The sequence below is a fragment of the Temnothorax americanus genome, unplaced genomic scaffold (genome assembly GCF_048541705.1).
Source record: "Temnothorax americanus isolate GAGA-0224 unplaced genomic scaffold, ASM4854170v1 Scaffold57, whole genome shotgun sequence".
Classification (NCBI taxonomy): Eukaryota; Metazoa; Arthropoda; class Insecta; order Hymenoptera; family Formicidae; genus Temnothorax; species Temnothorax americanus.
In genome coordinates this window covers 999,100-1,026,705 of record NW_027509721.1, presented here as the reverse complement: position 1 = coordinate 1,026,705, position 27,606 = coordinate 999,100, and the positions used below count along the sequence as shown (strand labels likewise).

The following is a 27,606-nucleotide window of genomic DNA, read 5'->3' as shown; positions in this document are numbered from 1 at the left end:
ATGTCTTTATTTAGCCCTTGGCTACTTTACATATAAAAAACGCTACAACATGTATAACCTAAACAATTTCAAACATTATACCCGAATAACTCTTTTATACATTACTAATCACATTAACGCTCTATAAAATGTATATAGCATAAACAAATTTCATACATTGTGCCTGAATACTTTCTTATGCCTTACTAATCGCAATATCTTTCCCTATCCACTTACGCACTTATCTGCTCCTATTATCTCTCTCTTTTATGTATTTTGCTAGCTTTGTTTTAAAGCATTTTATTTCCGTTATATTCTGTATTTCTACTGGGATGTCATTGAATATTTGGAACCCGTTATACGTTAAATTCTTATGTGCTGTTAGTGTTCGTGTCCTTTCTACTACTATGTTTGCATTATTTCTAGTGTTATATGCATGCCTCTCACTAATTTTTTTTATTTCACTTGATAAATATTTTGGCACCATATTATTCCTCATCTTATATACTAGTACGCATACATTATATTCCATTCTTTGTTTTACACTCATGAAACATAAAGCTTCCAACATAGATTTAATTGCCGTGTATCTATTCACATTTAATATTATTCGCATTGCACGATTTTGCGTTTTTTGTAGCATTTGCATCAAGCCCTGATTGAAATTTAACATTATACTACTACAATATTCGTAATGCGGTGCAATTATTGTTTTATATATCAACACTTTTACATAACTACTTACAACATTCCTTATTCGTCCTAAAAACCCTATTTTTTTCCCTACTTTCTTTGCCATGTACCATGCATGCTTCTCGAAGGTTAAATGCTTATCTATAATTATGCCTAGATATTTTGTATCTTGCACTTCTGTGACCGTTTCATTTCCTATATAAATATTATAGTTGGTTCGCTTACTTTTTTTCCTAGGATCATAGATAGCCATAAATACAGTCTTTTTAACATTAATTTTTAGCGAGTTTTTATTTAACCATTCAGTCAGTGTAATCAATATTTCATTTAAAGTTTGAATTATAACATCCATATTGTCACCATACACATATACCATTTTATCGTCAGCAAAGAGTCTAAACCTACATTTTCTGTTCCTATATACCGTAATCACATCATTAATATATAGAATAAACAACAATGGCCCCAATATGGATCCCTGTGGTACTCCTGTCTTAATTTCAAGTTTACCAGACAATATATTTCCGATCTTAACTTGTTGAGTCCTATTCTCCAGGTATGATTCGAACCATTTTAGTACCGTTCCCGTTATACCGTACATTTTCAACTTTTTTATTAATTCTTTCCTATCAATAGTTTCAAATGCTCTTTTAAAGTCTATAAACATTACTCCTATTCTCTCGTTCTTATCCATTCTTTGTCTCCATTCTATAAGTACTTTTTGAATTGCTGTCTCACACGAATGTCCTGATCTAAAACCTGACTGTTCTGCAATTAATATCTCATTTTTATCAATGTAATCGAGCAGTTGATCCTTTACCACTTGTTCTAAAATCTTTTCGTAGACCGGTAACGTGTTTATCGGTCTATAATCCTCAGCTTTGTCACTGCCTACTACTTTTGGGATCGGTGTAATTATAGAGTTTTTCCAATTTTCCGGTACTTTCCCTTCTTGTAAAGATTTATTTATTAATCCAAGTATCTTATCTTTATTTATTCTCCATGTTATTTTAATTTCCTCTGCCGTAATGCCTTCTCCCCCTCCTTTCCTTATGTCTAACCCGGTTATTACTTTGTCCAATTGTTCTTCAGTTATTTCTTTGAATTCCTTCATTTCACTGCTGCCTATCCTTTCATATTCAACTTGTGCATTTTCCACTCTATCTATTTCGTTTACAATATTAACTACACTTTCAATGAAGAATCTATTAAACTTATCCGCAATTACTTCCTTATCCGTATAACTTACCCCATCAAATTTAACGTTTTTAAATTCCGCTCTCGTTTTCTTTGTGCCTATTAATTCTTTCAACGATTTCCACATTTCCCGCGATTTATTCCTGTTATCATCTATATTTTTTTCATAATAATCTCTTTTTTTCTCCCTAATTTTAGCTACTGCCTCATTTCTACGTCTTTTAAACTCTTTCCAATCCTTTTCCATATTTGACTGCGCTGCTTTTTTATATGCTCTGTCTCTTATTTTTAGCATTTCCCTGACTTCTTCATCTATCCATCTTTTAGTTTTCCATCTAACAGGCATAACTTTTTTAATCTTTGGCGCTATTTCGTCTATTGCTGCTATTATACCGTTTATTGTACTATCCGCTAACAAATCTACATCGCTATTACATCCCATATTGTCTTTCAGTTTGTCACCTACCAAGCTTTTAAATCGCTCCTCGTTAAAGTTACTATAGTCCCTTTTATAATATGTAATAATTTCTTCATCTTCTTTATCGTTTATTGTACTAATATTGACTTTTATTATATTATGGTCTGTAATTTTTGGTGACTGTAGCACGTCAACCTCACTGAAGAAATTTGAAAATACCAAATCTATAACAGTCTTTGAATTCCTTTCACACCTCGTCGGTTTTTGTACATATTGCTTCAACCCCAGACTTCCCATTTCTCTACTAAGCCTTTCCGTATAATGATTATTTTTACTCATATCAATGTTCATATCCCCTAATATGATTACATGTCCTTTATCAATTAACCTTTCAGACTGACTAACAATTAATTCAATAAATTTACCATCACTTGTGCTTGGCGAATGGTATGTATTACCAATTACAATATCTTCACCTTCCCCCATGCTAACCTGTACTACACTCAACCACATAACCTGCTTGTTCTCCCTCTCATCATCCTCTATATTTTCTATTATTCTATATCTTAATGACTTTTTTATATAAGTTAAAACTCCACCTGTTCGCCGACTTCTATTGGTATTTGCTCTAACTACATTATAATTCTCAATATTAATTTCCACATCACCAATTTCTTCGTGTACGTGTGTTTCCGTAAGACATAAAATTTTTGGTCTGATTTCGTTTGCTAACTTTTCAATTTCGTCTTTATGTACCAAGAAACCCTGTGCATTAAGTAACAATATATCTGCTTTTTTCAAACCTCTTTGTTTATCTCCATCTATTTTCCTCCAACTTTTATCCAATTGCTAACCATCATAATATATAATACCTTTCTGCATTTTATTTACTATTTTTTTATACGATTCACATTCTCTATCCGTTATTTCATGATTAACATCTATTCCTGTCATTTTAAACTCTTTAACCATCGAGATGCAGTTGGCACATTTTTTATCTTGCGATCGACATTCTTTTTCATTATGATTTCCCGCACATTTCCTACATATTACATTATTCCTACATTCCTGGGCAAGGTGGCCATATCCCCAACATTTGTAGCATCTTAATACGCTTACATAGTCGAAAACTCTACATTTTTTCCATCCTATATTTACTTTTTGTAATTCCAATACTATTTTATGTGTTTTTGGATCTACTTCTAATATTATAGTTCCTTCTTTCCCCTTCCTTTGTATCCTTTTTATTACTTTAATCTCCATGTTTTCATTCTCTCTATCTAACTCATTCTGTTTTACTATTTTTTTAACAAAATCCGCTTCTATCCCATTTAAATCTTCTTCTATATCGACTATTTTAATTTTAGGTAGCTTTTTATCAACAGTTTTAATTTTGTATTGATCACCTATTTGTTTTTCTAATTCCGCAGTTAATTTGTCTTTATCACTCCTCTTTTCACATTCCACAATAATAACTCCCCCTTGGCCACTTCGCACACGATCTACTCCAATGCCTAAGCTCATTATATCTATCTTATCTTTAATCTGACCTAGTGTCGCTAGAGAGAGAGAGAGAGAGAGAGAGAGAGAGAGAGAGAGAGAGAGAGAGAGAGAGAGAGCAAGAAGAATCGATGTGCTTTGGAAGCCTCAATAATGAATGGTAAATGTTATATCTTTGTATTATTTTGCCCTTTTTACCTACCTGTACGTACCTACGTTTGATGTAACGTATTTGATAATAATTTAAATAACATGATATTTGATGTAACATAATAATTTGTGTTACAATTTTATATTATTTTTCTGAGGCTAATCCTTAAGATAATTAATATCTTACATGCATTATAAAGAGGTTATGATGGTTCGATTCTATTATTTTTATTATATTATAGATCTCTAAAAAGGCTATATATTATATTTGTCGTACGACGGTGTGAAGAAAGTGATCAGAGAAGAAGAGAAGAGAAGGAGAGAGAGAGAGAGAGAGAGAGAGAGAGAGAGAGAGAGAGAGAGAGAGAGAGAGAGAGCAAGGAGAATCGATGTGCTTTGGAAGCCTCAATAATGAATGGTAAGTGTTATATCTTTTATATTATTTTGTCTTTTTTAGTGGTAAACTGTGTATGTACCTACGTATTTGATGTAACGTATTTGATAATAATTTAAATAACATGATATTTAATGTAACATGATAATTTGTGTTACAATTTTATATTATTTTTTTAAGGCTAATCCTATGATATATCGTTTGTGTTACAATTTTATATTATTTTTCTGAGGCTAATCCTTAAGATAATTAATATCTTACATGCATTAAAAAGGTTATGATGGTTTAATTCTATTATTTTTATTATATTATATATCTCTAAAGGCTATATATATTACAGTTGTTGTACGACAAATATAATATTGGCCTATAAAAATCAAAGTTTTGATTTATAAATTTTTTACACATCTTTATATGAACTTTTTTTATTCAGTATTTTGATAAAGTATTTTTAATTAAATAAAGACTATAATGTTATTTCAGTTTTATTTTTTCACTCTGTACCCCGGTTATATTTTTATTATGACATATCGTTTTCTGTACTTTTTGGCCGAGAGCTAAATCAAATTTCTTTTAACAGTATTGTATTTTACGAAATGACAGAGTTACACAAACGATCTATCGGGGAGCGAAGGCTAAGGAGATACGCCAAAGCTGAAGCTGAGAAGGTATTCGCTAATATATTAGAAGATGATGAGGACATTTTAAACGCGATTACAGCTGATAGTATTATAAATTCACATGAGACTCAAGATATCTCTCAAGATTCCATTAATAATATTAGTGAATCTGCACATAGCAATGAAAATTTACATTCACATGAGACTCAAGATATCTCTCAAGATTCTATTAATAATATTAGTGAATCTGCACATAGCAATGAAAATTTACAGCTTTCAAGGCAAATAAATGATGATAATAATAGTGAATACGTTTATATGAGACATGATCTGTTAGCAAATATTGAATCAGATAGTAACTCAAGTGATGAAGATGAAGAAGACAATGATGAGGATGAACAGGTGAATTTCAGGCAATGGCTAAGAGAATGGAACTTAAAACACAATATTACAGTAGAAGCGTGCAGAGAACTTCTTGCAAAACTAAAACTATATCATCCAGAATTGCCCTTAGATCCGCGGACTCTCAATAAGACGCCTAGAGCAACATCAATTGTAGAATTCGGCAACGGTTCCTATGTCCATGTTGGATTAATACCAGGACTTGAAAGACGCCTACAAAATTGTGGACTGAAAAATTTTGGCACAAACAAAATAGGATTAGATGTTAATGTTGATGGAATAAATATGACCAAAAGCTGTGTCACTGATGTGTGGCCTATTTTATGTAGGTCCTTGGATTTAATTGATGACAGACCGTTTGTTGTCGGAATTTTTGTGGGATCAGGCAAACCAGACAATGTAAATAAGTATTTGCAAGACTTTATTTTAGAGGTATTAAAATTAAAAAGTGATGGTCTGGTTTTAAATGGTGTGATGCATGAAGTTTATATCAGATGTTTTATTTGCGATGCTCCTGCAAGACAGTATCTAAAATGTATTGTGGGTCATGGAGCATATCATGCATGTGAGAGATGTACTCAATCTGGAGAATATGAATTTCATAGAATGTGTTATTCCACTGAGACGCACACACCACGTAGTGATGAAGACTTTGTGAATCAGTCGGATCCTGAGCATCACACTGGAATATCCCCTCTTTTAATTATACCTGTAAGAATGGTAACAGAATTTGTTCTGGATCCTTTTCATTTGGTGTTAGAAGGCGTCACGAAAAGATTTATGACATTTATTTTAAAAGGAACAAAATCAGGAATGCGCCTCACAGCAACGGAGATTGCTGAAATTGCTGAGAGAATGAAGAACTTACGTGCTCATATTCCATCAGAATTTGCTCGTAAACCAAGAAAAATGGGACTAAACGAGCTTGGAAAATGGAAAGGAACAGAATGGAGATTATTCCTTTTCTACGTTGGCTGCGTCGTTCTCAATGATATTCTATCTCCCACTCTATACAATTTATTTTTAATGTTGCAATGCGCAATGATTATTTTGTCTACACCACGCTTCAGTAGAAATGAGTCATACGTACATTTTGCTCAGGAACTGATAAATAATTTTGTTAAAATGTGTGCACATAGAGGAGTATTTGATAAAAAATTTATTGTTTATAATGTTCATAATCTCCTCCATTTGTGCGATGATGTGAAAAACTTTGGTGTGCTAACTGATTACAGTGCATTTCCTTTTGAAAGTTACTTAGGACAATTAAAAAAATTACTGCGAGCACCAAGCAATCCTCTGCAACAGCTTACAAGAAGGTTAGCTGAGAGAGATTACCTATATGAATACTCGCAAAAATCAAGCGAGTTTACACCAGGAAGACAAGTGCTTGGAAAAGATGAATATAAAATTCTTTCATCCTCTTCATTCACCTTGAGTACCGTCCATAAACGAGACAGTTACTTTCTATATGAGGAAAGCATTGCTACTGCCAAATCTATACAGAAACTTCAAAATGGAAACATTGTCATTATTGCTGATATTTGTGATATAAAAGAAAATTATTTTACTTATCCATGTGAATCTAGTAAGCTTGGTATTTACAATCTTGGGGAAATGTCCTGGAATCGTCGGAATGTTATTGTGCCAATTGAAGTTGTAAAGACAAAATATACGATCCTACCCTGCAATACAAATATGATAGCTATCCCGATGCTACATTCATTTTAAAGTTGAGTATATAATAAAGCTAATTGTGTGTGGTGGTGCATCTATATAATCTATATGTCCTGCATCTATATGTTCCTATATAATCTATATATTCTGGATCTATACGTCCTGCATCTATATGCTCTGCATCTCTACGTTCTGCATTTATATGTTCTGCATTTATATGTTCTTATGAGATGTATATAATATATATGTATATAATTTATTGCTGCATTATGAAAATGTTCTTTCCTATTTTCTGAATTTTGTTGTGTGTGTGTGTGTGGTGTGAACTGGATTAGTACTAATTTTAATATTTATTTTTAAATCTTTGTTTTTCTTGAACGTTGCTGCTATAACTTTGTATGCATATTTTTCTTTAACCTGATGAGGCATTACATTACATTGTATACATGTAATTTCAGAGAAAAAATATGCTATTGCCGATCTTATTAATACCATAAACGGCGAATCATTTGTTGAAGTAAGTGTTGTTGCCTGGAATTGGATCAGTGATGATGGATCAAAATGTGTCTATCCCACGTATCTACCTCCCAAAAAACAAGCGATTGCAATTCAAGATTGCATGGAGCCCAACCCTCAATTTACATCATATCCTTCAACGATACGTTATTGGTTTGGTGAGTCATTTTGAATGCTTAGTGTTTTTAAACTGTCTTATTTACTATTCTATCGTGCTTTCATATAGCAACATACTCAGAAGCTCGAGCAAGATTAGATCGAGCAACAATGCATACGGATATTGAGTCTGCGGATGACAAAGCAAGCAGGGCAAAACGCAAAAAAAAACAGATTGAAAATGTGTCAGATGAAAATTCAAGTGATACAGATGAAGAATTGGACAAGTACCCAAGGAAGAAAAGCAAGAAGGGTGAAAATGGTAGTAATGTCAAGAAGCGCAAAATCCAACCGCCTCAGTTCCCCACCTTTGGTTCTTTGCCGGGTAATGAAATTTATCTATAAAAATAAAATGTTATTTGTAAAAACTTATTTGTAAAAAATTTGTTTGTAGTACTGTTTGTAATACCTATTTGTAAAACAAATAAGTTTTTTATGCTTTAAATAATCTATTACTTTATTTTCATGTACGTCCAAATCTGATCCAAATGTTGTAGTACTAAAATCTGTTTTAAATCTTTTTTTTCTACTTATAAGTAACTTCTTTAATATATCCATCCTAATGGACTTTAACACATTAACTGATTACTAAACATTGTCTGAGCGCTCTCATAGGATAAACTTATTTTCATATTTCTTAGGTTTTTTTTTTAATTTTCAGATGTTAATGTAAATAAGACAACCGGAAATGTTGAAGTGTCTTCCAAAAAATCTTCAGATGTTGATGTAAATAAGACAACCCGAAATGTTAAAGTGTCTTCTAAAAGATCTTCAGATGTTGATGTAAATAAGACAACCCGAAATATTGAAGTGTCTTCCAAAAGATCTTCAGATGTTGATGTAAATAAGACAACCCGAAATGTTAAAGTGTCTTCCAAAAGATCTTCAGATGTTGATGTAAATAAGACAACCCGAAATATTGAAGTGTCTTCCAAAAGATCTTCAGATGTTGATGTAAATAAGACAACCCGAAAAGGGACCTCCACAGAAAGACAAATATCAAACAAGCCGGGTCAAATTGTTGAGAATAAACGTGGAAAAGAAAATATTGCTCTGAATGATCAACGCGACCAATCTGGTATTGTTAAAAATAAACGTGGAAAAGAAAATATTGCTCTGAATGATCAACACGGCCAATCTGGTATTTAATTTTATTTTTGCATTGTAATACTGCAATCTATGTGACATATGTGGTTTTGTATCTGAGATTCTCGCATCAATGGTTTGTAATTTCTAGATGAAACCTTTGAAGAAGTGTCTATGACAGAGTTTGTCTCAAGGATTAATAGTACCGTGGAAAAGAGCAAAACTGGAACAGGTGTGTTTTTTACATAGAGAGTGAGATTACAGACAAGTAATACGGATCTTTGCATCATTTTCTGTAGCACACTCAATGTACATTAATGTTTTACCATAAGCAGCATCAAATTTGGATATTTCGAGGTACTGTATCTAGATATTTGTGTATCATGAACAAAAAGAAATAGCTTATACAATAAGTAAATTTATAAAGTAATTTTGGATTTCTTACTAACAATCATGATGCACAAATATCTATAGATACATACGTCGTACCCGCCAAAAATATTAAAATTTGACGCAAATTTATGTCTTAAGGCATTAATGCACCACAATATGCACGAATCTGTGGTAAAATATTTTATAATAGTTGCCCGTCGATTTTCACCTGCTTAACAATCCGATCAGACTGAGCACGGGCACTCGAGTGAGTATGACTTTACATACATACAGGGTACAGATATACCCTACGTGTCGTAATTTACAATTTTAACGTACAACGAAGTACAAAAGTGGTGAATTAGGTTCTGCGACCCAATCCGAAAACGCATTCAGACAACACGCGTGTTTAAAAGACGTCGTAAAGACATCTTTTAGACATGCGAGTTACCGGAGCATTTAATTGTAGGATCAACGTTGATTATTTCCAAGATCAATCACATAAGGATTCTCTGCCAGGAAGTTTTTATACGAAAAGTAATAGCCAATTATCGATAAATTGCGTTGGATCTCTCGCATATAATTTGTTGCAAGTCGATCGAAATAGCTCGCGACACGAAATCTCGTATTTAAACTCGATTGCATTTGTAATCTCTATAGTCTTGAAATAAATTTGTTCCATTCCCGCGACCTTGGCTTGACGTGGAAACAGGAGGCGTGTTAGTCTCCTTTTTTCCTTTCTCTCCCTTATTTTGTTATGTCGCCGTATTCTGAAACCGGTGTAACCCGGCGAACCTGATTTCAATGATTTCGCGGTTAGATGAGTCGTCGATCTCTACACTTGATATTGATAAATTCGGAAAAAACTAGAAACAATAATGTGATTTAACTATTATCAGAATACTATAAAGCGTGCATTGATCGTTAATAATTTTTTAATGTTTATTTTAGTCAAAAAACGATCTGGAGAGAGCCTCGAGGTTTCGCGCTTTCGTTTCCAACTCTTGTATTAACACAATTCATATAATTTATATTAATTTTAGGGCAACAAAGGTTTTGTAAGCGTTTATATATATCACGAGTTTATTAACTGATAAGGCAAACTGTGTGTACTCGCGAATAACCCATAATTTATGACTGCAACTTTCGAATCGCGCCGACCGACCCAATAATACGAAGAGAATACGATACAAGGAGGATTCAAATGCCGGTAACTTATGATCGCTCGTTATGCGGCTTATTGGCTTATCTCTACATTTTTTCCGCTCGCTCGACATATTTATGAATCGAGATATAATAAGCCAATCAATAAAAATTTTACTAGGTTCGGCCGGAACACAAGTTTGCTAAACGGGAGGTCTTGTACAGTTAGAACATAATTTAGAACGTGAAGAAAAGACAAATTGCTATAGCCCTATAAATCCGCCAAATTTAACGAAAGAAGGTGAATCCCATAACTTCAGGAAAGAATTAATCATAAACGATGTTCAGTGAAGGATAACGTAAAATTTTAACCATCGGAATCGCTTCTTTCCGGTCATTCGCTTCACGAAGGAATCCGGTACGATATTTGGCTTGTGTCTATTCCCGAAAGCTAAAGTACCACTTATCTCGCACTTTACGACCGCGATTAGAATCACCTCCTCTAAAAATCGGCCCTCGTGGGAGGAATTTCGGTGCTAAAATCGCGGAACGGCGAGAAGATCAGGAAGGAGGGAGGAACACATTGTTGTCAGAACTAAACAGTCTTAGTGTTAAAAGTGTTAGATTTATACTTCCCATCGTTGTCCCGCTATGTCGTTTCGAATTCTATTATGTCGCATCTTCACCTATCTTGTGCGAACTCGTCGAGGCGTCCCTTAAGAGCATTGGCTGTGATGCTCTCCTTCGTTTATCACTGCGATTTGATAGTACCAGCTTGCTCTCGGCGAAGGTTAACCGGCTCTGTTTTACATTCGATGAATCTTTGGTTTTATTTAGACTACAGGGCGAATGTATCTCATTGTAGCTCCACGATTCCTGCTATGGTAGTCTCTTTTGACCAGTAATTTAACTACATAAATGAGATTTGTGACAATAAAAAATTGAGACCCAACAAAAACAATACAATCTGTGTGTAACGATCATGTGTTAGGATCATATACGTATATAATTAATATTAATTTAATATATATTGATATTAATTTTTTTAATATTAATATTTTATCAGCATTAGGTATATTACATTATTAGATATTAGATTATTGATGCGTTTAAGAATACAGTTATATCATCACGTAAAAAATTTACGGAACTTATTACTTACCGTTATATTTATTTTCAAATCGAAGCATCTGTTGCGAATGATGGTTCTACCTGATTGATATTCAACTAAGTATTCAACTTACAATTCAGCAGCTGATTGAGACTGCGGCACTTTAAATGGTTCATATTAGAGTCTAATGGAAGACCGTCACTTAAGATCACCACCATGTATCTCGTCGCGTGTCAAACAGCTGTCAATGACACGTGTATGAATTCTACTTCCGCTTTATGTACTAATCGACGTGTCAATAATAATCGATCAATAATGGCGATAAATTTTTATGAATAGCCGAAAGCAAAATGGATATTAAGATTTATTCTAGAAATAGATGTAAAAAAATATTGTTTCGTCCATTGAAAGAACGCGCTTGAGACGGTTTTTGGCGCCGATCCTAATCCTACGCTATACGTGTATCGCTTAATAATACGTGACATAAGTGCCAACAACGTTCTTCGCCATTATTGTCGTAACGACACCATTGGCACAATACACGTTGCTTCATTTTCTTACGCAAGATTCGGCTTCTACTAGCTGATTCAAGGACGTCCGTCATGATCTTATTTCATTGTAATCTTGTCCCCCGACACTCGAAGACGGAACTCATTATTATGCGACACTACAACAGAAGCTTTGAACACGATGCCTAATTCCAGTTTGAACCAGATTTTCATGCCCCTTACAGGCTCCTGAAAACTTATCCCAAAAGTTAAATGCAAGATGAATGCGAAGTTTATATTTGATCGAGTTAATAATTAATATAATTAATGCTCGATGTTGATGACATATTGAATCGCTTCATTTGTTTAGCGCGGATAGCTTTCCCAGACAGCACGCATGTCTAAAAGACGTCATGAAGACATGAGATTTGTGACGTTTTTTTTTTAGATACGCGTGCTGTCTAAGTTTCCTAGACTATATTCTATATAGTACCCCTAACAGCAAATGTATATTCTGAGAATGTTTAGAGGATATCGTAAAATATAAGATATTATAAGGACGTTCTCAGTATATTAAGTACATCCTTAGTATATTCTATAGATATACAAGATATTATTGCTGTTAGAGACATATATTATTGATTCATTGTATTTAAAAACAAAATCCCCTCAATCGAACACGAATAAATAGTAATTTTATACTAATTGCTGTAATGGTTTCAGGAAAAAATGATCACCAGGCATCAACGAAACAACATTCTGCTCGTAATATTATACCTCTTCATGAAAGTAAGATCATTTTTTTAAATAATTACGATAATTACGTAAACGAGATTAAAATTACTAACAGGACTTCCGCGCTCTCTTGATCGCACAAACGTTCCTCTTTTCATAAACTTACGTTTTAAGAAAATCTGAAAGGCCTTATTTTTGCCAATGGCATCGAAAGTCCGACCGTACCAACTCGTTTTTCAATATACTCCTTAAATACGCCCAATAGCCTCGGACAATTCCGCCATTTCACAGCACTTTCCCAGCAGACGTGCCCTTATAATAACTCATGCACGCGAGTAAAAGTTATAACGAGGCCGCCCATTTAATGACATTGCGTATATAGCGCGATCAAAGAAAGGTGCAGAGTAACAGTTTCATTTTTTTACACAATACTTTTCTTATTCTTCTCGCTCTCGAACCTACCTTCGTCGCGAATCTTTGAAAAAGGTGCCTGACGTGATCAACGGACACGGGAGATTAATGGATCCTCCGTCGAGGAACGCGATGTGGAGGTTCGGCTATCCAAACCCCGTCAATTACAATGACAACGAGCTTTTCTGCGGTGGTTATGCAGTCCATTGGCAGCAGAATAATGGCAAGTGCGGGGTTTGCGGGGACGCGCATCATTTGAGTCAGCCACGCCCACACGAGGCCGGTGGCGAGTTCGCAAACGGAATCATTGTTCGACGATACACCGTGGGAGAGGTAATGTAACTTTCTAATGTTTTCGTACGTTATTATTTGCACGCATGCAAATCTCATAGCAAGATTAAATAGCAATATTTCTATATAGACAGCCCTTGACAGCAAATGTATATTCTAAAAATGTTCAGAGGATATCGTAAAGCATAAGATGTTATAAGGATGTTCTTCATATATTAAGACATCCTTAGTATATTCTACAGATATACAGGATATTAATGCTGTTAGGGGCACTATATTCAGAATCGGGACCTTTTTAAAGATAACTTTAAGACGTCTTATGTCCCGATTATGCTGTCTGGGTTATTTCTTATGTTCTTACGAAAAAAATACGCTTGTAAGAAACTTATAATAATATAAGTACAATGTCAGTATAATCTGTTTGGAGGAAATCGAAGTGGAGATAGAGCTAACGGCCAACCATAACGGCTGGTTCGAGATGTATATTTGCCCCAACAACGATCCGTCGCGCGTGACAACGCCGGAGTGTTTCGCTTCGTAAGTGATCTCTACGCATTCGGTGCGTATAAGAATGCTGATGCTGTCGCTAATATCACTAATCGCTTAATCGCACAGCTATCCTCTGTACGTATCCGGGACGCAGAACGTACGTTTTGAGATTCCGCACGATACGGGGAAGAAGGGCATCATTAGGTACACGGTAACGTTACCACCGTATTTAACATGCTCGCAATGCGTCGTTCAATGGAATTATTACACAGGCACGAAATTTTATCGCGTATTACTTTTCGTCTCTCGTACTGAGAGCGATCTCTTAATCTCGTATGTGTTTTGCTATTAGGTAACATGTGGGGCACGTGTGAAAACGGCACGGAAGCCGTCGGATGCGGCAGGCCAGAAACCTTCCGAAACTGTGCCGACGTGAGCATCGTTACCAGCACCGGTGCAATACCGCCGCGGTTTCTGTATCAGAATGTTATCTACGAGCTGTACTCCGTAGCTCCGAAATTCTCGACCGCTCCGTTCGCTCGACCACTCAGGTGAGAATCGATTAGCGTTAAAGAGTATACGTTAATTCGCGCGCGCGTGTCAACCTCGAGCGCGCTTGATTGTTCTCGGTGTGACACGCACGTGCATGGATTTTACGATTTCAGGGCTCAAGTGTGCGAGCCAACCGCGGCTTATCGATACAGGCAGAATATGACCAATTGGTGTCAAGTGAATTGCATTCGCGTCCCGTCGAACTGTCCGCCAGGAATCTGTCATTGTCTGTGAGTATTAAATTGATTGCCGCGCGAGTTTAAGCAATAAATTGTCATTGACTCGGAATCGCATTAAAGTATCAAACGGTCGTGACTTTCAATGTAGCATCTGCGTTTCGGAAATTCTCTCTGATCCTCGTTTCGACGTGATTACAGAAACACTTGTGACGCTATTGGAGATATTGCTGACAGACCTGGAGCGGACCAATACTGCCTAAGACGTTGCATGCGATATCCGTCGAATTGCCCGACCGATCGCTGTAACTGTTATTGAAACTGTGACCGATATTGACATTCTACATGAAGCGTTAAATGTAGGATGTGAATATGCATACCGTCGAATTAATAAAAGTCTGACTGTAATTTCGCAGCGTGCGTATAATACTGTGGAAAAGTTTACACAGTACACAAGAGAACGTTTCTCTTACTTTATCGTGGATTTTTCTTCCCGGAAAACTTACGAGGAATGCTAAAAGTGTAAAGCCCCATTTTAAACGACCCGAGATTCAAGTCGAATTTCAAGATAGAATTCGATTTATAATTTTGTATTTCGTATATTTTGTTTTGAGGTATTTTAATGTATATTTTATATATGCGGGTATTTCAATTTTTTTAAATGTTTCTTTTTATTACACAGCACGTCCCAGGGAACAGCGTCACGTGATTTCCACGTCAGTTTTTGGTCAGTCGTCAATTATCCTTTTATAATCACGTAATAATGACGTAAAAATAACAGGAATAAGTCACAGACCGATGACAACATTTCAAGACGTTGAAAAAACGTGATTTTATGACTTTTTTGGCCTTTTAATGACGTTTTAAAAACGTTTTAATAATTAGAGGAAAATCAAAATTATATACAAAATGATTTTATTTGAAACGAGATGTGTTATACAAAATACACTGCATTTTATTTGTGTTATTATCAGTTTATTTAATTATTATCAGTTTTAAAAAATAAAAATACCATTAACTAAAATAAGGTTACGTTAACGTTACATCAATCTGATCAAAATCCAAAAGTATGCCACACTTTATTATAAGAGTGAATGCCACGATACAACTGATACAAGTTGTGCAATTCCGTGATATATGCACTGTTCTCATTTCGGTGGTATCTCTACCACCGTTCATCATATTTTATTTACGAGAAACAGATCCCATCGGATGATCCGATATTTGCGTATATATTCTTTTAATTTAAAAATGATCTATCTGAAACGCATTATAAACGTTTTTAAATTGACTTTAATTGATTTTAAATTGTTATTGATTTTAAATTGTTAGAATATTCACGCATCTTAAACGTCAGTTATTGGGTACATGACGTCTAGGACCGGTAATCACCACTTATCAATGTGAAAATCATGTGACGTTGTTGCCTGGGGTAAAATTATAAATAGAATTCTATCCCCCTAATGCGACGTGATCTGTAAATTGTCTAAAGTGGTCTTTTGAAGTAATAAACAGAAATATAATGCACACACCTACTTCCTGTAAAACGCGAGAGAGGGAAGGGACAAAAGAAACCGTATAATGGCACTATAATATTTAATATTAGGACATTCTATTGACAGCTTAAAATTTCACGCGTATATCACATATTATATATACGTAATCATCAACATTCCCCGCGGCCTCACGCACGATATATCAAGATGTAGCTATGTTTAACGAAATGATGACGGTTCACCAATTTCACGCGCTTCCGATCGCCAACGAGAATTTATAATTAATAATACCAGAAAAACGTACGAGTCCATACGTTTTTTCGCAGCGATGATGTATTGTTTAGGTATATTTTATACATTATGTAATCATAAATCTCTCCTCATTATAGTTTAACACTTTACAAAACTATATACACTAAAGCCATCTTTGTATCGTCTACAACGCTAGCTAGCAACATTTTCCTCTTCCTTTCATCTCTCATATATATACATATATATATATATATATATATATATATATATATATATATATAACATGTTCTTTATATATGTATGTATATATATATATACATACATATATATATATATGTATATACATACATATATATATATGTGTGTGTATATACATCGGCGCGTCTTCATACGCGTATAATAATAATAATTAATCGTCGCCAAAGTGCGTAACATTAGCGCGTCAAGATAAAACTCGTGCTACGCCAAATTCTAGCGCGAGGTGTACGATAATACAAATGTATCATCTATCTGTCACTTACTGCTAATTGCTATGCAACTAATTAACGTCCGTCGGTTGCGGTTTAATTATTTGTGTGCCCCCTCTCTCTCTCTCTCCTTCTCTCTTCCTTCCGTATTTTCCACACGACTCGCCGCTTTATCATTAAATCCTCTCATTCCCGTGACGTACCTATCATCGATACGCAATATTATGCAATTAGCAGAGCACTTTTCATTTTGACGGATTATTTCATGCATTAATAATGAGACAAAATAAACCACGTTTATAAATTATTGTCTTTATTTTGATAACACTTAGAAATTATAATAATATATATTGTCACGTTATTGCGTTAATTAAATCTAACTAAAGCTCCTCAAATCAGCTGCATCTTTGACGAAATTAGAGAGATGTAAATTGGGAATGAGAGGATTAATCGCGACACACGCAGATTAATCGCGATAGCCGCATCAGACTTCGATTTCATGGACGATCGATGCGGACGAGCGGGTCGACAACATCCTCTCGATGAGCGCGTCTTCAGGACGACGCGATTACGAGAGAAGTCGGGTTAACTTTTCGCGTCAGAATGTAAAAGGAAAAGAAGAAAGAATCGTTCGAAGATCGAACCTTAGAACTCGCGCGGGAAGTTATCGGAAATAATGTCGTTTCTGGCAGAACCGCGGAGCAGAAAGTATAATCCGGTGCCCCGAATGCATGTGATGCGTTACGCACGTAATTTTCTTTTCTCTTTTTTTTTTACCACGCAATAACGTCAAATCGTCGCAAGTTGGAATAAACAGGGGTATTAAGGATCATTCGTTCAAACGTAACGGATGCGTTTACTCACCGACCGATGCGACGACGCCGCTGCCTCATCCTCGCTGCCGACGCCGACGGCTCCTTTCTTCACTGTTTTGCACTGCGTTCGCGCTAATCGCGACTGATCGAAGCGATTCCGTCCGAGACCACCCGACACTCGTCCCATGCCCTGAATCACGCCTTTGGAACACGGGAATAATGCAACGATAAACCGGGAATAAAGCAGTCGCTTTGCAAAGCGATTTCGATGGTGTTACCGGAAACCGTGCGAGGTGCACGTCAAAAAATTCGAGAAATGTCCTGCCAACTTGGACGCGTCGGACATGCCGCAGAAGACGAAAGCGGTGAAAAAAAAGAAAGACAGGAAAATATCGATAATCGTTAACCCTTTGGCTGTTAGGCAAAAAATTCTTGTAAGCCAAAAATGCTTTTGACGAAAAAGATAATAAAATTATAAAAATGATGTGCTTCTTGGGGGTTTTTTGAGTCGCTGAATCTAAATCTAAGGTCAAAATTTAAAATAGCGGAAAAATTTATAAAAATTCTTATAAATTAATAATTTTTATACAAACTGATGCGATATTTTAAATATTTTGGCCGTCATATTAAATCCGTCATTTTAAATTAACAAATTTCAATTTTTAAAATGGAATTAGCAGCTTTAAAAACCACTCAAAACTTTTTCAAATTAAACCATATTTTGAATTTTTTGCTCATTATGAATTTGCCATTTTAAATTCTTGATTTTTTATTTTAAATTTGAAATTAGCGGTTTCAAAAATCTTGAAATACTTATGCGAGTCAAACATTTTTTGTATACATTTTTTGTATTTTTGGTTCGCCATACTGAACCCGTCATTTTAAATTTCGCAATTTTGATTTCAGATTTAAATTTTGCGATCTCAAAAACAAAAATATAGTATCTCATTCTAATTGCTGTGGTATAAGTATCTTTCTTGAATGTGCGGATATTTCCGTCATAGAGCAGTCTTGGCTAGTTTTATTTTTGTAGATATTTCCGTCATGACAGTCAAATAACAGGGTTAGCATATCAACGAAAGACTACATAAATCTTAGTTATAACGTAGACATAGAATAATACCATCGCAAAGTGTTTTAATTGAAAATACGTGAAAATTATTTTCCCGTTTAAGGCTCCTGGGCTCTTTCCCGACATCTCATGAGATGTGACGTCAGAAGCGAGAAATGTTGAGAATTGACACGTTGAGAATTCTTGCGTAGTATTTCCAAATAAAAAGATATTTGCTTAAAATAACACTATAGATCATTTCAGCACACTTCAAAAATACTTCGAGTTGAAGTTAAGTCTACCTCTTTCGCTTGACAGTTAATAAACAGCCGTAAAATGAATGTAATACGAAATAAGTCGTTTTATTATCGACCCAACTGGCCAATTGAAACAAGATTGCACGACGTTTCGACCGAATTCCGGTCCTTATCAAGTGCTTTAATTCAAGTTACCCCGATCCGCATAACAAACTTAATTGCGTAATACGAAATCTAGTCATGCACCTGCGCACAAGCCTGTATTGTAACACATTCGTTTTACGGCTGTTTATTAACCTTCAAGGGAAAGAGGTAAACTTAACCTCAATTCGGAGTATTTTCAAAGTGTGCTGAAGTGATCTGTAGTGTTATTTTAAGCAAATATTTTTTTATTTGGAAATACTACGCAAGAATTTTCAACGTGTCATTTCTCGCTTCAGACGTCACATTCCAACATGGCCGCGACGAGTACCCAGGAGCCTTAAATGACGTTATGCATCGGGTTCGAATTTCGAATGCGTCTTTACCATCGGCAAAAATTGTTCCCGCGATAACACGATAGAATTCAGCTTTGCTGTCGCGATAAATCACGCGACAGCAGTCAGCTGACTTTACTTTGATATTATTCGAGTGGAAGTTTTTGTTTTGATTCCGATCGGCCGGCTCAAACAGCTGTGTGAAGTTGGCCCCCCACTACTGAAAATTCAATAATAACTATAACCATTCGTTTGGTGGTCGTTTGGTGGTGTTTGGTAGTCCATTCCCGACGTTTGGTAGTCAAAGCTGTAACTAATAATGCGAAAAAAAGACATATGCGCGTGAAGTTAGCCTCCCTCTTGTAAAACTCGGCTTTCCGGACTGCGTACATCATTTTACCTGTACGCATTCGTTTGGTGGTCGCGTGCTGACGTTTGGTAGTCCATTCCCGACGATTGGTAGTCAAAGCTGTAACTAATAATGTGAAAAAAAGACATATGCGCGTGAAGTTAACCCCCCCTCTTGTAAAACTCGGCTTTCCAGACTGCGTATATCATTTTAACTGTAAGCATTCGTTTGGTGGTCGCGTACTGACGTTTGGTAGTCCATTCCCGATGATTGTTAGCCAAAACTGTAATTAATAATGCGAAAAAAAGACATACACGCGTGAAATTAGACCTTTTTTATAAAATTTGGCTTTCCAGACTGCATATATTATCAAACCGAACAAGCAACATTTACTTTACCAATAAATAATTAACCTGCATATATTATTATAACTATAAGAATTCGTTTGGTGCATTTAGTAATTAAAAATATAATTGTTAAAGAAGATAAAATATATATGTGTGTAACCATGCGTTTCATATAAATATTCTTGTACGATTGCATGTTTAATTATAATCATTAATATTTATTTAACGAGCATTTTATGATGTTTGGTAGTTAATTTTTAATAATTAATAATTAATAATTAAATACATATGGATCATACGGAATTAAATACATATGGATCATATGGAAATACAATTGGTGTAATCCACTTCTAACATTAAAACGTTTTTTCAAGCTTTTTTTTATAATAAATCGATACAATAAAATAACATAAAGAGTTTCTTTAATTTTTCTTGTAGTCATATTTCATAGTTATTTTTTGAAATGTCAAAGAATATATAATTTTTTAATTTTTAGAATTGTAAAGCGTAATTAAAATAACGACTAATTATGTTTTATGATTTTTACGACTATGCATATTGAATAATACAAGAAATGTATATGCGTAGTATAAGAATTAGAATTAGTCGTTAATGAAAAAAACCTTAATAATCGCGTTAAGACTGATCAATTCCCTTTAAAAAATTTCTGTCAGTGACTAGGATTACTATGAATACCCGTTTGCTAAGTTTGCTAATAGTTTAATATAACATGATCTCTCTCTCTCTCTCTCTCTCTCTCTCTCTCTCTCTCTCTCTCTCTATCTCTCTTTCATTTATTGTCCATTATAAAATAAAATGTATTTGTTATTTATATAGTTATTATTTATATGCATTCATCGGTCATCGGGAAGGAATTATCACACATTATCGAACGATGAAACTATCATAAAATAAATAATGCTTATAATTATACAGGTTGTCCCAGATCTTTCGTGACTGTCAATGACAGACTTCGGAAATTACTTCGAGATAAAAATCCGTTATCAGAATGACGAGACTATAATACAAAATCGATTTTTATAAAAGAAAGAATCATTTCACGCGAGTATTTTTTTCGTATTATTAGTTACTGCTTTGACTACCAATCGTCGGGAATGGACTACCAAACGTCAGCACGCGACCACCAAACGAATGCGTACAGGTAAAATGATGTACGCAGTCTGGAAAGCCGAGTTTTACAAGAGGGGGGGGGGCTAACTTCACGCGCATATGTCTTTTTTTCGCATTATTAGTTACAGCTTTGACTACCAATCGTCGGGAATGGACTACCAAACGTCAGCACGCGACCACCAAACGAATGCGTATCAGGTAAAATGATGTACGCAGTCTGGAAAGCCGAGTTTTACAAGAGGGGGGGGGGGCTAACTTCACGCGCATATGTCTTTTTTTCGCATTATTAGTTACAGCTTTGACTACCAATCGTCGGGAATGGACTACCAAACGTCAGCACGCGACCACCAAACGAATGCGTACAGGTAAAATGATGTACGCAGTCTGGAAAGCCGAGTTTTACAAGAGGGGGGCTAACTTCACGCGCATATGTCTTTTTTTCGCATTATTAGTTACAGCTTTGACTACCAATCGTCGGAAATGGACTACCAAACGTCAGCACGCGACCACCAAACGAATGCGTACAGGTAAAATGATGTACGCAGTCTGGAAAGCCGAGTTTTACAAGAGGGGGGGCTAACTTCACGCGCATATGTCTTTTTTTCGCATTATTAGTTACAGCTTTGACTACCAAACGTCGGGAATGGACTACCAAACACCACCAAACGAATGGTTATAGTTATTATTGAATTTTCAGTAGTGGGGGGGCCAACTTCACACAGCTGGCTCAAACGCGGCATGTTTACCTACATCGACTCGCGCGTAACTTCGCTCTGCGAGTGTAACCACCGCGCGAGGTGAGACGAGGTGGGGAAACGCGCATCGAGAGTCGAGTCGAGAGTCGAGACATCCGTTGAGCCGAGCCGAGCCGAGCCGAACCGCCGAGCGATCTCCGTTCATTACCGCCGCGTACTTTTCGGCCGGAGACGAGATCGCGCGTTCTTCGCGACTCGTGACATCGTCGATCGACGTGCATGCCTGCGGTTAAACCACGCGGTCTCGATTCTCCATCGATGATCGTCGTCGCGAGCAGCGCGTAACGTGACCGACGTGAAGTAGCCGTCGCGTCGTTGGGACTTTCCTAACGGATCTCGGAACTCTCGGAAGGTTTGGTGAGCGATCGGGTGGACGACGCGAGCAATCTCGTTTCCCGTTATTTATCCGTCCAGACTCTGGACTCTAGAGTGCATCGTCCGCGTTCGCGCGTCGCGAACCAGTCGAGGTGGCTCGGAGTGGCAAATCGAGTGAACGGAGCGATAATTAGCCGGCGCGAGCGGTGATCAATCTATCGTTTCCCGATATTCGTGATGGCGTTTGGTGGCTCTCGGAGTGGTAGCCAGGCGTTATCACATTAATTAGCGGATGATCGACGCGGCTGCGATATCAGTTCTCGGGCTCTCCACACGTGTTCGACGAGGGAATGGACGAGGAGTCGACGGACGAGCGGGACGAGAAAACGACGGAGGAGCTACCTACTGTGGCCGGTGATTGACCCGATTACTCTCGTCAATGATTACATTCGCAAACGATCGTTACCCAGAATCACGGTCTTACACACAGGTCTGGAAACTTTAGTGGTGGGGGATGGTCGCCTTAGCGACGAAGAAAATAACTCGCTTTGTGACCGCAAGAGTCGCTGGCATCGGTCAGTGTACTATGTGGTGGGACAAGGACGGAAATAGTAATTAGTAAATTCAAAATCGTGAGTGTCAGATAGGCAATAAATGAAGTTCCAAATGAGGAAAGGAATAATAAATAATTTTGTATTAAGAAAAAACGTTTGAAATCTTTTATTATACGAATGCGCAAATTAATAAATTGATAATTTATTCTTAATTTACAATATTTAAAGATGACGCAGTATGAGAGCGGTCGACTTGTTATTAATTCTGATTCTTACCTTATGTATGCCTCGGTTTTATAAGATTAATTACAAAGTTAAAGGCTATGAGTAAAGAAAGTAAATAATGAAAGTAAATAATAACCCGTTTTGAAAATCCATAGTTAATTTACAAGTCACAATATTTACATTCTCATTCCAAGAAATATTAATGCAGTTGCACACACAATTAAGGTCGATACCAACCTTTTTACTGTGACAGTTATTTAAAGAAAGAAAATGTCATATAAAAAAAGATTTACAGGAGAAAGATGTTATTTTTAATCCATGTCGCTGTCCATGTCCTCAGGAACTGAAGAAAGTCTTTCAACTTACCTCAAAGAAATAATAAATGACTTTGCATTAAAAATAAAACGTTCGAAATCCTTTTATTCGTTTTAAGAAAACTATTTATCCGTTTGTAAGTTTAGACAATTTCTTTTTTACAACAAATTTTTTAATTAACTTTAAATTCTCCTGATGGGCATTTTGTCGCATTCTCAATCTTATATAATAAATTAAAGCATACGATAAAATATCCGAAGCGTGATTCATGCAAGGAAAGGTAAACTTATACGTGTCTAAAACTTCTTCAAGCGTTAAATCAAATACATGCAAGTAACAACACAATTACAATACATGCAAGTAATAACACAATTTACAAATATATCCACTAAAGTACTTTTCTCAGTACATGTCATTTTTAAAAATGCACTTGAATTAAGCGCAATTAAAAGATTGTTGTCACGTTACGATGAGTTACCATCTACACTTCGCAATGACAGCGATGCATGGTGACAACGCCGTGAAATAAATTCTTCTTTGCTAAAACGACCATCCCCCACCACCAAAATCGGTCCGAGTTTCCAGACCTGTGTGTAAGACCGTGCCCAGAATGAACATATAATGTCTCGATTTGGGACATGCGTGTTGTCTGGGCAGTTCATTCTGACCCCGACGATTCGTTACGTTATCGGTAATTGGCGTTCGATGTTTTGCTTACAAAACAATGAAAAATATAGTTCTTTTTTTCTTTCAACTATCGTTTGGCTGGCAGTGCAATTTTAACGACGTTTCTGTATTCTTGTAAAGCGCATTTTACACTCGGTCGCGGGTCTCCTGTTTGATGCATCGAATAACCGTCGTTAGCACGCGGAAGCGTAAAAGGTTCTCCAAGGTTTAACGAGAAATGAATCGCAAATTACGATCGCGGATTTATATACCTTTCTGATCGCGGGAACGATCGAGGGAGAATAATCGGAGTAATCGGTTCTCTTCCAACGCGACAAGTTAATCTATTAGGAAACGAGGGATGGGCGGGTAAGTCGGAGGCAATCTTGACGGCAATTTGCTTTTTCACCCTTCCTCTGTTCTCGCAAAAAATTCAACGACGCAACTTATACACAAGTTTTGTCACTATTGTCACTAGCGCTCTCGTCTTTTAGGCTTCGTGTGAATATTACGCCGCGTGTTTCCCGGGCCGGGCGGAATGCAATTTCGGAGAGAGGACAGGGAAAATGATGATCACACACATGAATTATCTTTCACGTTTCTACGCACGACGACACGCCGCGCTGACGCGCCACGAAAATCCGACCGTCTCCCATCGCGAAAAGTCTCGAGACGCGAAAAGTTAGACTGGGAGATTCAGGGATCCCAGAACCGAGTTCCCGGATCCTTGGATCGCGCCTCGTCGACCGAGGGGTGTATGCCTGTCTCTCTCAGGTCTCCGCTATGGAGACCTTTTGAGATCAAGCGCCGACTCGAACGGATCGATCCCGCTCGTAGATCTGAAATCCTGAAAGTGAATTTTCCTCGGAATAGCCCAAAATCGATTAGGAATTCGACGTCCATAGATGTCAAACGTCTAGATCTCAGATCTAGCACGCGCAATAAAACGTAATACGCAACAATTTTCACTCGCTTTATACCTTTATTTTATATCTTTATTATACCGATGGCGTCCTTAGGCTGCGGGTGATAATACGCACTTTGAACGATCGCTTCATTGTATACGCGCGCGTAACTTCGCACAACTCGACAATCGCAAGAATCATATCGCTCGACCAATCGTGGATTCGCGGCAATTGGAACAACTAGATCTTAATTCAGCGTAGAAGCGACAGTGCGCTGAACTTTTAATTGGTGCATATTTTGTTGCCTAAGTCCCGTCAATTTTTGATAGATCTGTCTAGATTTTCTAATAATAATAAAAATATCTCGCATTTCACCGATCCAAGGTGATGGTGATTACCCCATCGGTGATTAACTTCGCACAACTCGACAATCACAAGAATCATATCGCTCGACCAATCGTGGATTCGCGGCAATTGGAACACCTAGATCTTAATTCAGCGTAAAAGCGACAGTACGCTGAACTTTTAATTGGTGCACATTTTGTTGCCTAAGTCCCGTCAATTTTTGATAGATCTGTCTAGATTTTCTAATAATAATAAAAATATCTCGCATTTCACCGATCCAAGGTGATGGTGATTACCCCATCGGTGATTACCCCATGACGATGTCGATTTCCTGTCCATTCATCGTCAGCTGTAATCCACAGTACATTGTTTTTTTTTCTTCTTCTTTAAATCTCTGTTTACGGCGATAATAATAATTATATTTTTTCGAGGTTACGAGAATTGCAATCATTTTCTCACACCTTCCGTAATAAACACGACAGCATTATTGCGTTTACTACAGACACTTACTCATTTTATATCTAGATAAATATATATAATTGCAATTTATAAATGCATGCGGCAAACGTACATAAATACTATTTCAACAATATTTACAATTTCTGCTCAAATCGCGAAAACATACTATAAAACAAAACGCTTAGAAACGCTGTATAAAATAATGTTACAATATATACGATGGCACCGGATCTCGCAGACTTTTCAAAAGTGCAACTTGCAAAATACGAATAATTTATGCAAGTCAATTTTCTCATTGCGCAATAATATTTTAGCAATATATACTATTTTAGAAAGATATTCTGGACTTTATTCGTATCTACCATTTTACCTACGTACGCTAATTATGCAAGCTAATCACATTTCCGTTCCGTCATATCATACAAAGTGTCACCTCTTCCGGATTGACCGGCACTCGAAATAATTGCCATTCCCTTCGCTGAGGAGTTAATCGCAACGTCGGAATAGCAAATATTAGCACAGAGATGTTATTTGTGTGTGTTTCAGAGCGTTTTATATTAAACATTATTTAACGACGAGAAACTTTCCGAGCTGAATTTGCAATTCTGACAATGGTATGCTAAAAATGTAATCGATGTACGCCAAACGTCGCAGTTTCAAGTTATACAAAATACGGTATGACGGATGCGCTCAAGGTTGCTCCGGTCGTGTCGGCTCTGCTGCCGAACATAGCTTGCTTTTGCGATTAACGGAGACGAGATCGTGATTCGATATAAAACTCAATAAATAATTACTTTACGATGATCGTTCGTTGCAATTTAATAACAGTAAAATTATCTTATCTGTTTCACTTAACTCACTTAATTCATTTTATGGAATGTCAGGAATATTTTCGGCAACAGAGCACGAAGGATATATAGCTTGCGCGCACCTCTGCGTTGTTCGACGCGATATGAGAGAGAGTAGAGGTCTTTGGCTTGCGTGATGAATATAATATATATTTTCCAAGATTCGAAAGAGAGCGAATATATACGCGGTGATATCGGAAATTATTTACACAGAATAGCGTCCCTCTTAGGCGAGTAACGTTTTTTTTTCTTTTTTGATTTGCTCCATGGTTCCTCCGTTGCTTAGAATTCGCTTTTTCTCCAGCATCCGAATTCTCTCGTCTTCCGTGTCTTCTCAAAGTTTTTTTACTACGACGCACTTTTATCTCGGCGTGTACAATAAAATTACGCGGGCGAATCGAAAAGTAATTCGTTACCGCTATATGACGCGAACGAAATCGTACGGTATAGTAAGTATATCATATATTAATTTTCTTATATCTCAATCACGGGACATGTGTTATTTCTAGTCTTATTATCGGCTAACCTATCGTAAGAACTTTACGATACTTAAGTTGAGCTGCTGAATTAACAATATACGATCGTCGTGAATATTTTTAGAGTCCTTATATGATTACACTCGCGTGTCCAGACTGTCGTACTCGGATCGTTGCACTCAAATAATTGTCAACGGAGTGTATCTCGCATCTGTTTTACACTCGCTATTGCACGTAGAAAATAAACGCAGATACATTCTTAAATTCGAAGAACTTTGAAGATAAATTGTTACCTAAAGATTCGATATTCAGTTCGTTAGAAAAACTAGCATGCGTTAGAACCACCATGTTTTTCTTTTTTTTTTCACGTTCGTTCGTGTCCCATCTTTTCGTGTAAAGTGCAGCGTAATTAGGCAATCGTTCTACGTTCCCGTCAGTTTGATTATCCTTTCCTCTCGTTGAGAAAAAAACGAGGATTTGGCCGTCAGAATCGTCGTAAGGTTCGCGATTGAACGCGAGACAAACACGTCGTCGGTAATTAGTGTA

The 27,606-nt window shown here is 36.4% G+C and overlaps 3 protein-coding genes across 7 annotated transcripts in view; all 3 read left to right on the top strand.

Annotated features, from left to right (window-relative positions):
• Nucleotides 1–3,848: 3,848 nt before the first annotated feature.
• Nucleotides 3,849–9,333, top strand: LOC143904747 (uncharacterized). Of its 5 annotated transcripts, XM_077419639.1 has the most exons (6): nucleotides 3,849–3,947; nucleotides 4,180–4,355; nucleotides 7,489–7,704; nucleotides 7,773–8,027; nucleotides 8,364–8,843; nucleotides 8,940–9,333. In XM_077419639.1, exons 2-6 carry the CDS (start codon nucleotides 4,349–4,351, stop codon nucleotides 9,035–9,037), a joined length of 1,056 nt encoding a protein of 351 aa, XP_077275765.1. In that variant the 5' UTR covers nucleotides 3,849–3,947; nucleotides 4,180–4,348; the 3' UTR covers nucleotides 9,038–9,333. The 5 variants fall into 5 exon arrangements, with proteins under 5 accessions (XP_077275765.1, XP_077275764.1, XP_077275763.1 ...); XM_077419638.1 differs by lacking the exons at nucleotides 7,489–7,704; nucleotides 7,773–8,027; nucleotides 8,364–8,843; nucleotides 8,940–9,333 and adding exons at nucleotides 4,935–4,999; nucleotides 5,354–7,085; XM_077419637.1 differs by lacking the exons at nucleotides 7,489–7,704; nucleotides 7,773–8,027; nucleotides 8,364–8,843; nucleotides 8,940–9,333 and adding exons at nucleotides 4,912–4,999; nucleotides 5,354–7,085.
• A 43-nt stretch (nucleotides 9,334–9,376) lies between these two features.
• LOC143904746 (uncharacterized) lies at nucleotides 9,377–16,083 on the top strand. The gene is made up of 8 exons (XM_077419634.1): nucleotides 9,377–9,428; nucleotides 12,626–12,691; nucleotides 13,124–13,381; nucleotides 13,767–13,876; nucleotides 13,955–14,100; nucleotides 14,181–14,379; nucleotides 14,494–14,610; nucleotides 14,758–16,083. The coding sequence occupies exons 2-8, from the start codon at nucleotides 12,632–12,634 to the stop codon at nucleotides 14,873–14,875; spliced, it is 1,008 nt and encodes a 335-aa protein (XP_077275760.1). The 5' UTR covers nucleotides 9,377–9,428; nucleotides 12,626–12,631; the 3' UTR covers nucleotides 14,876–16,083.
• A 6,049-nt stretch (nucleotides 16,084–22,132) lies between these two features.
• Nucleotides 22,133–27,606, top strand: part of Mical-like (MICAL-like protein) — an 80,849-nt gene continuing 75,375 nt past the window's right edge. The window contains exon 1 of the mRNA XM_077419624.1: nucleotides 22,133–22,681. The gene's annotated coding sequence lies outside the window, so the exon portion shown is untranslated. The remainder of the gene's footprint in view (nucleotides 22,682–27,606) is intronic.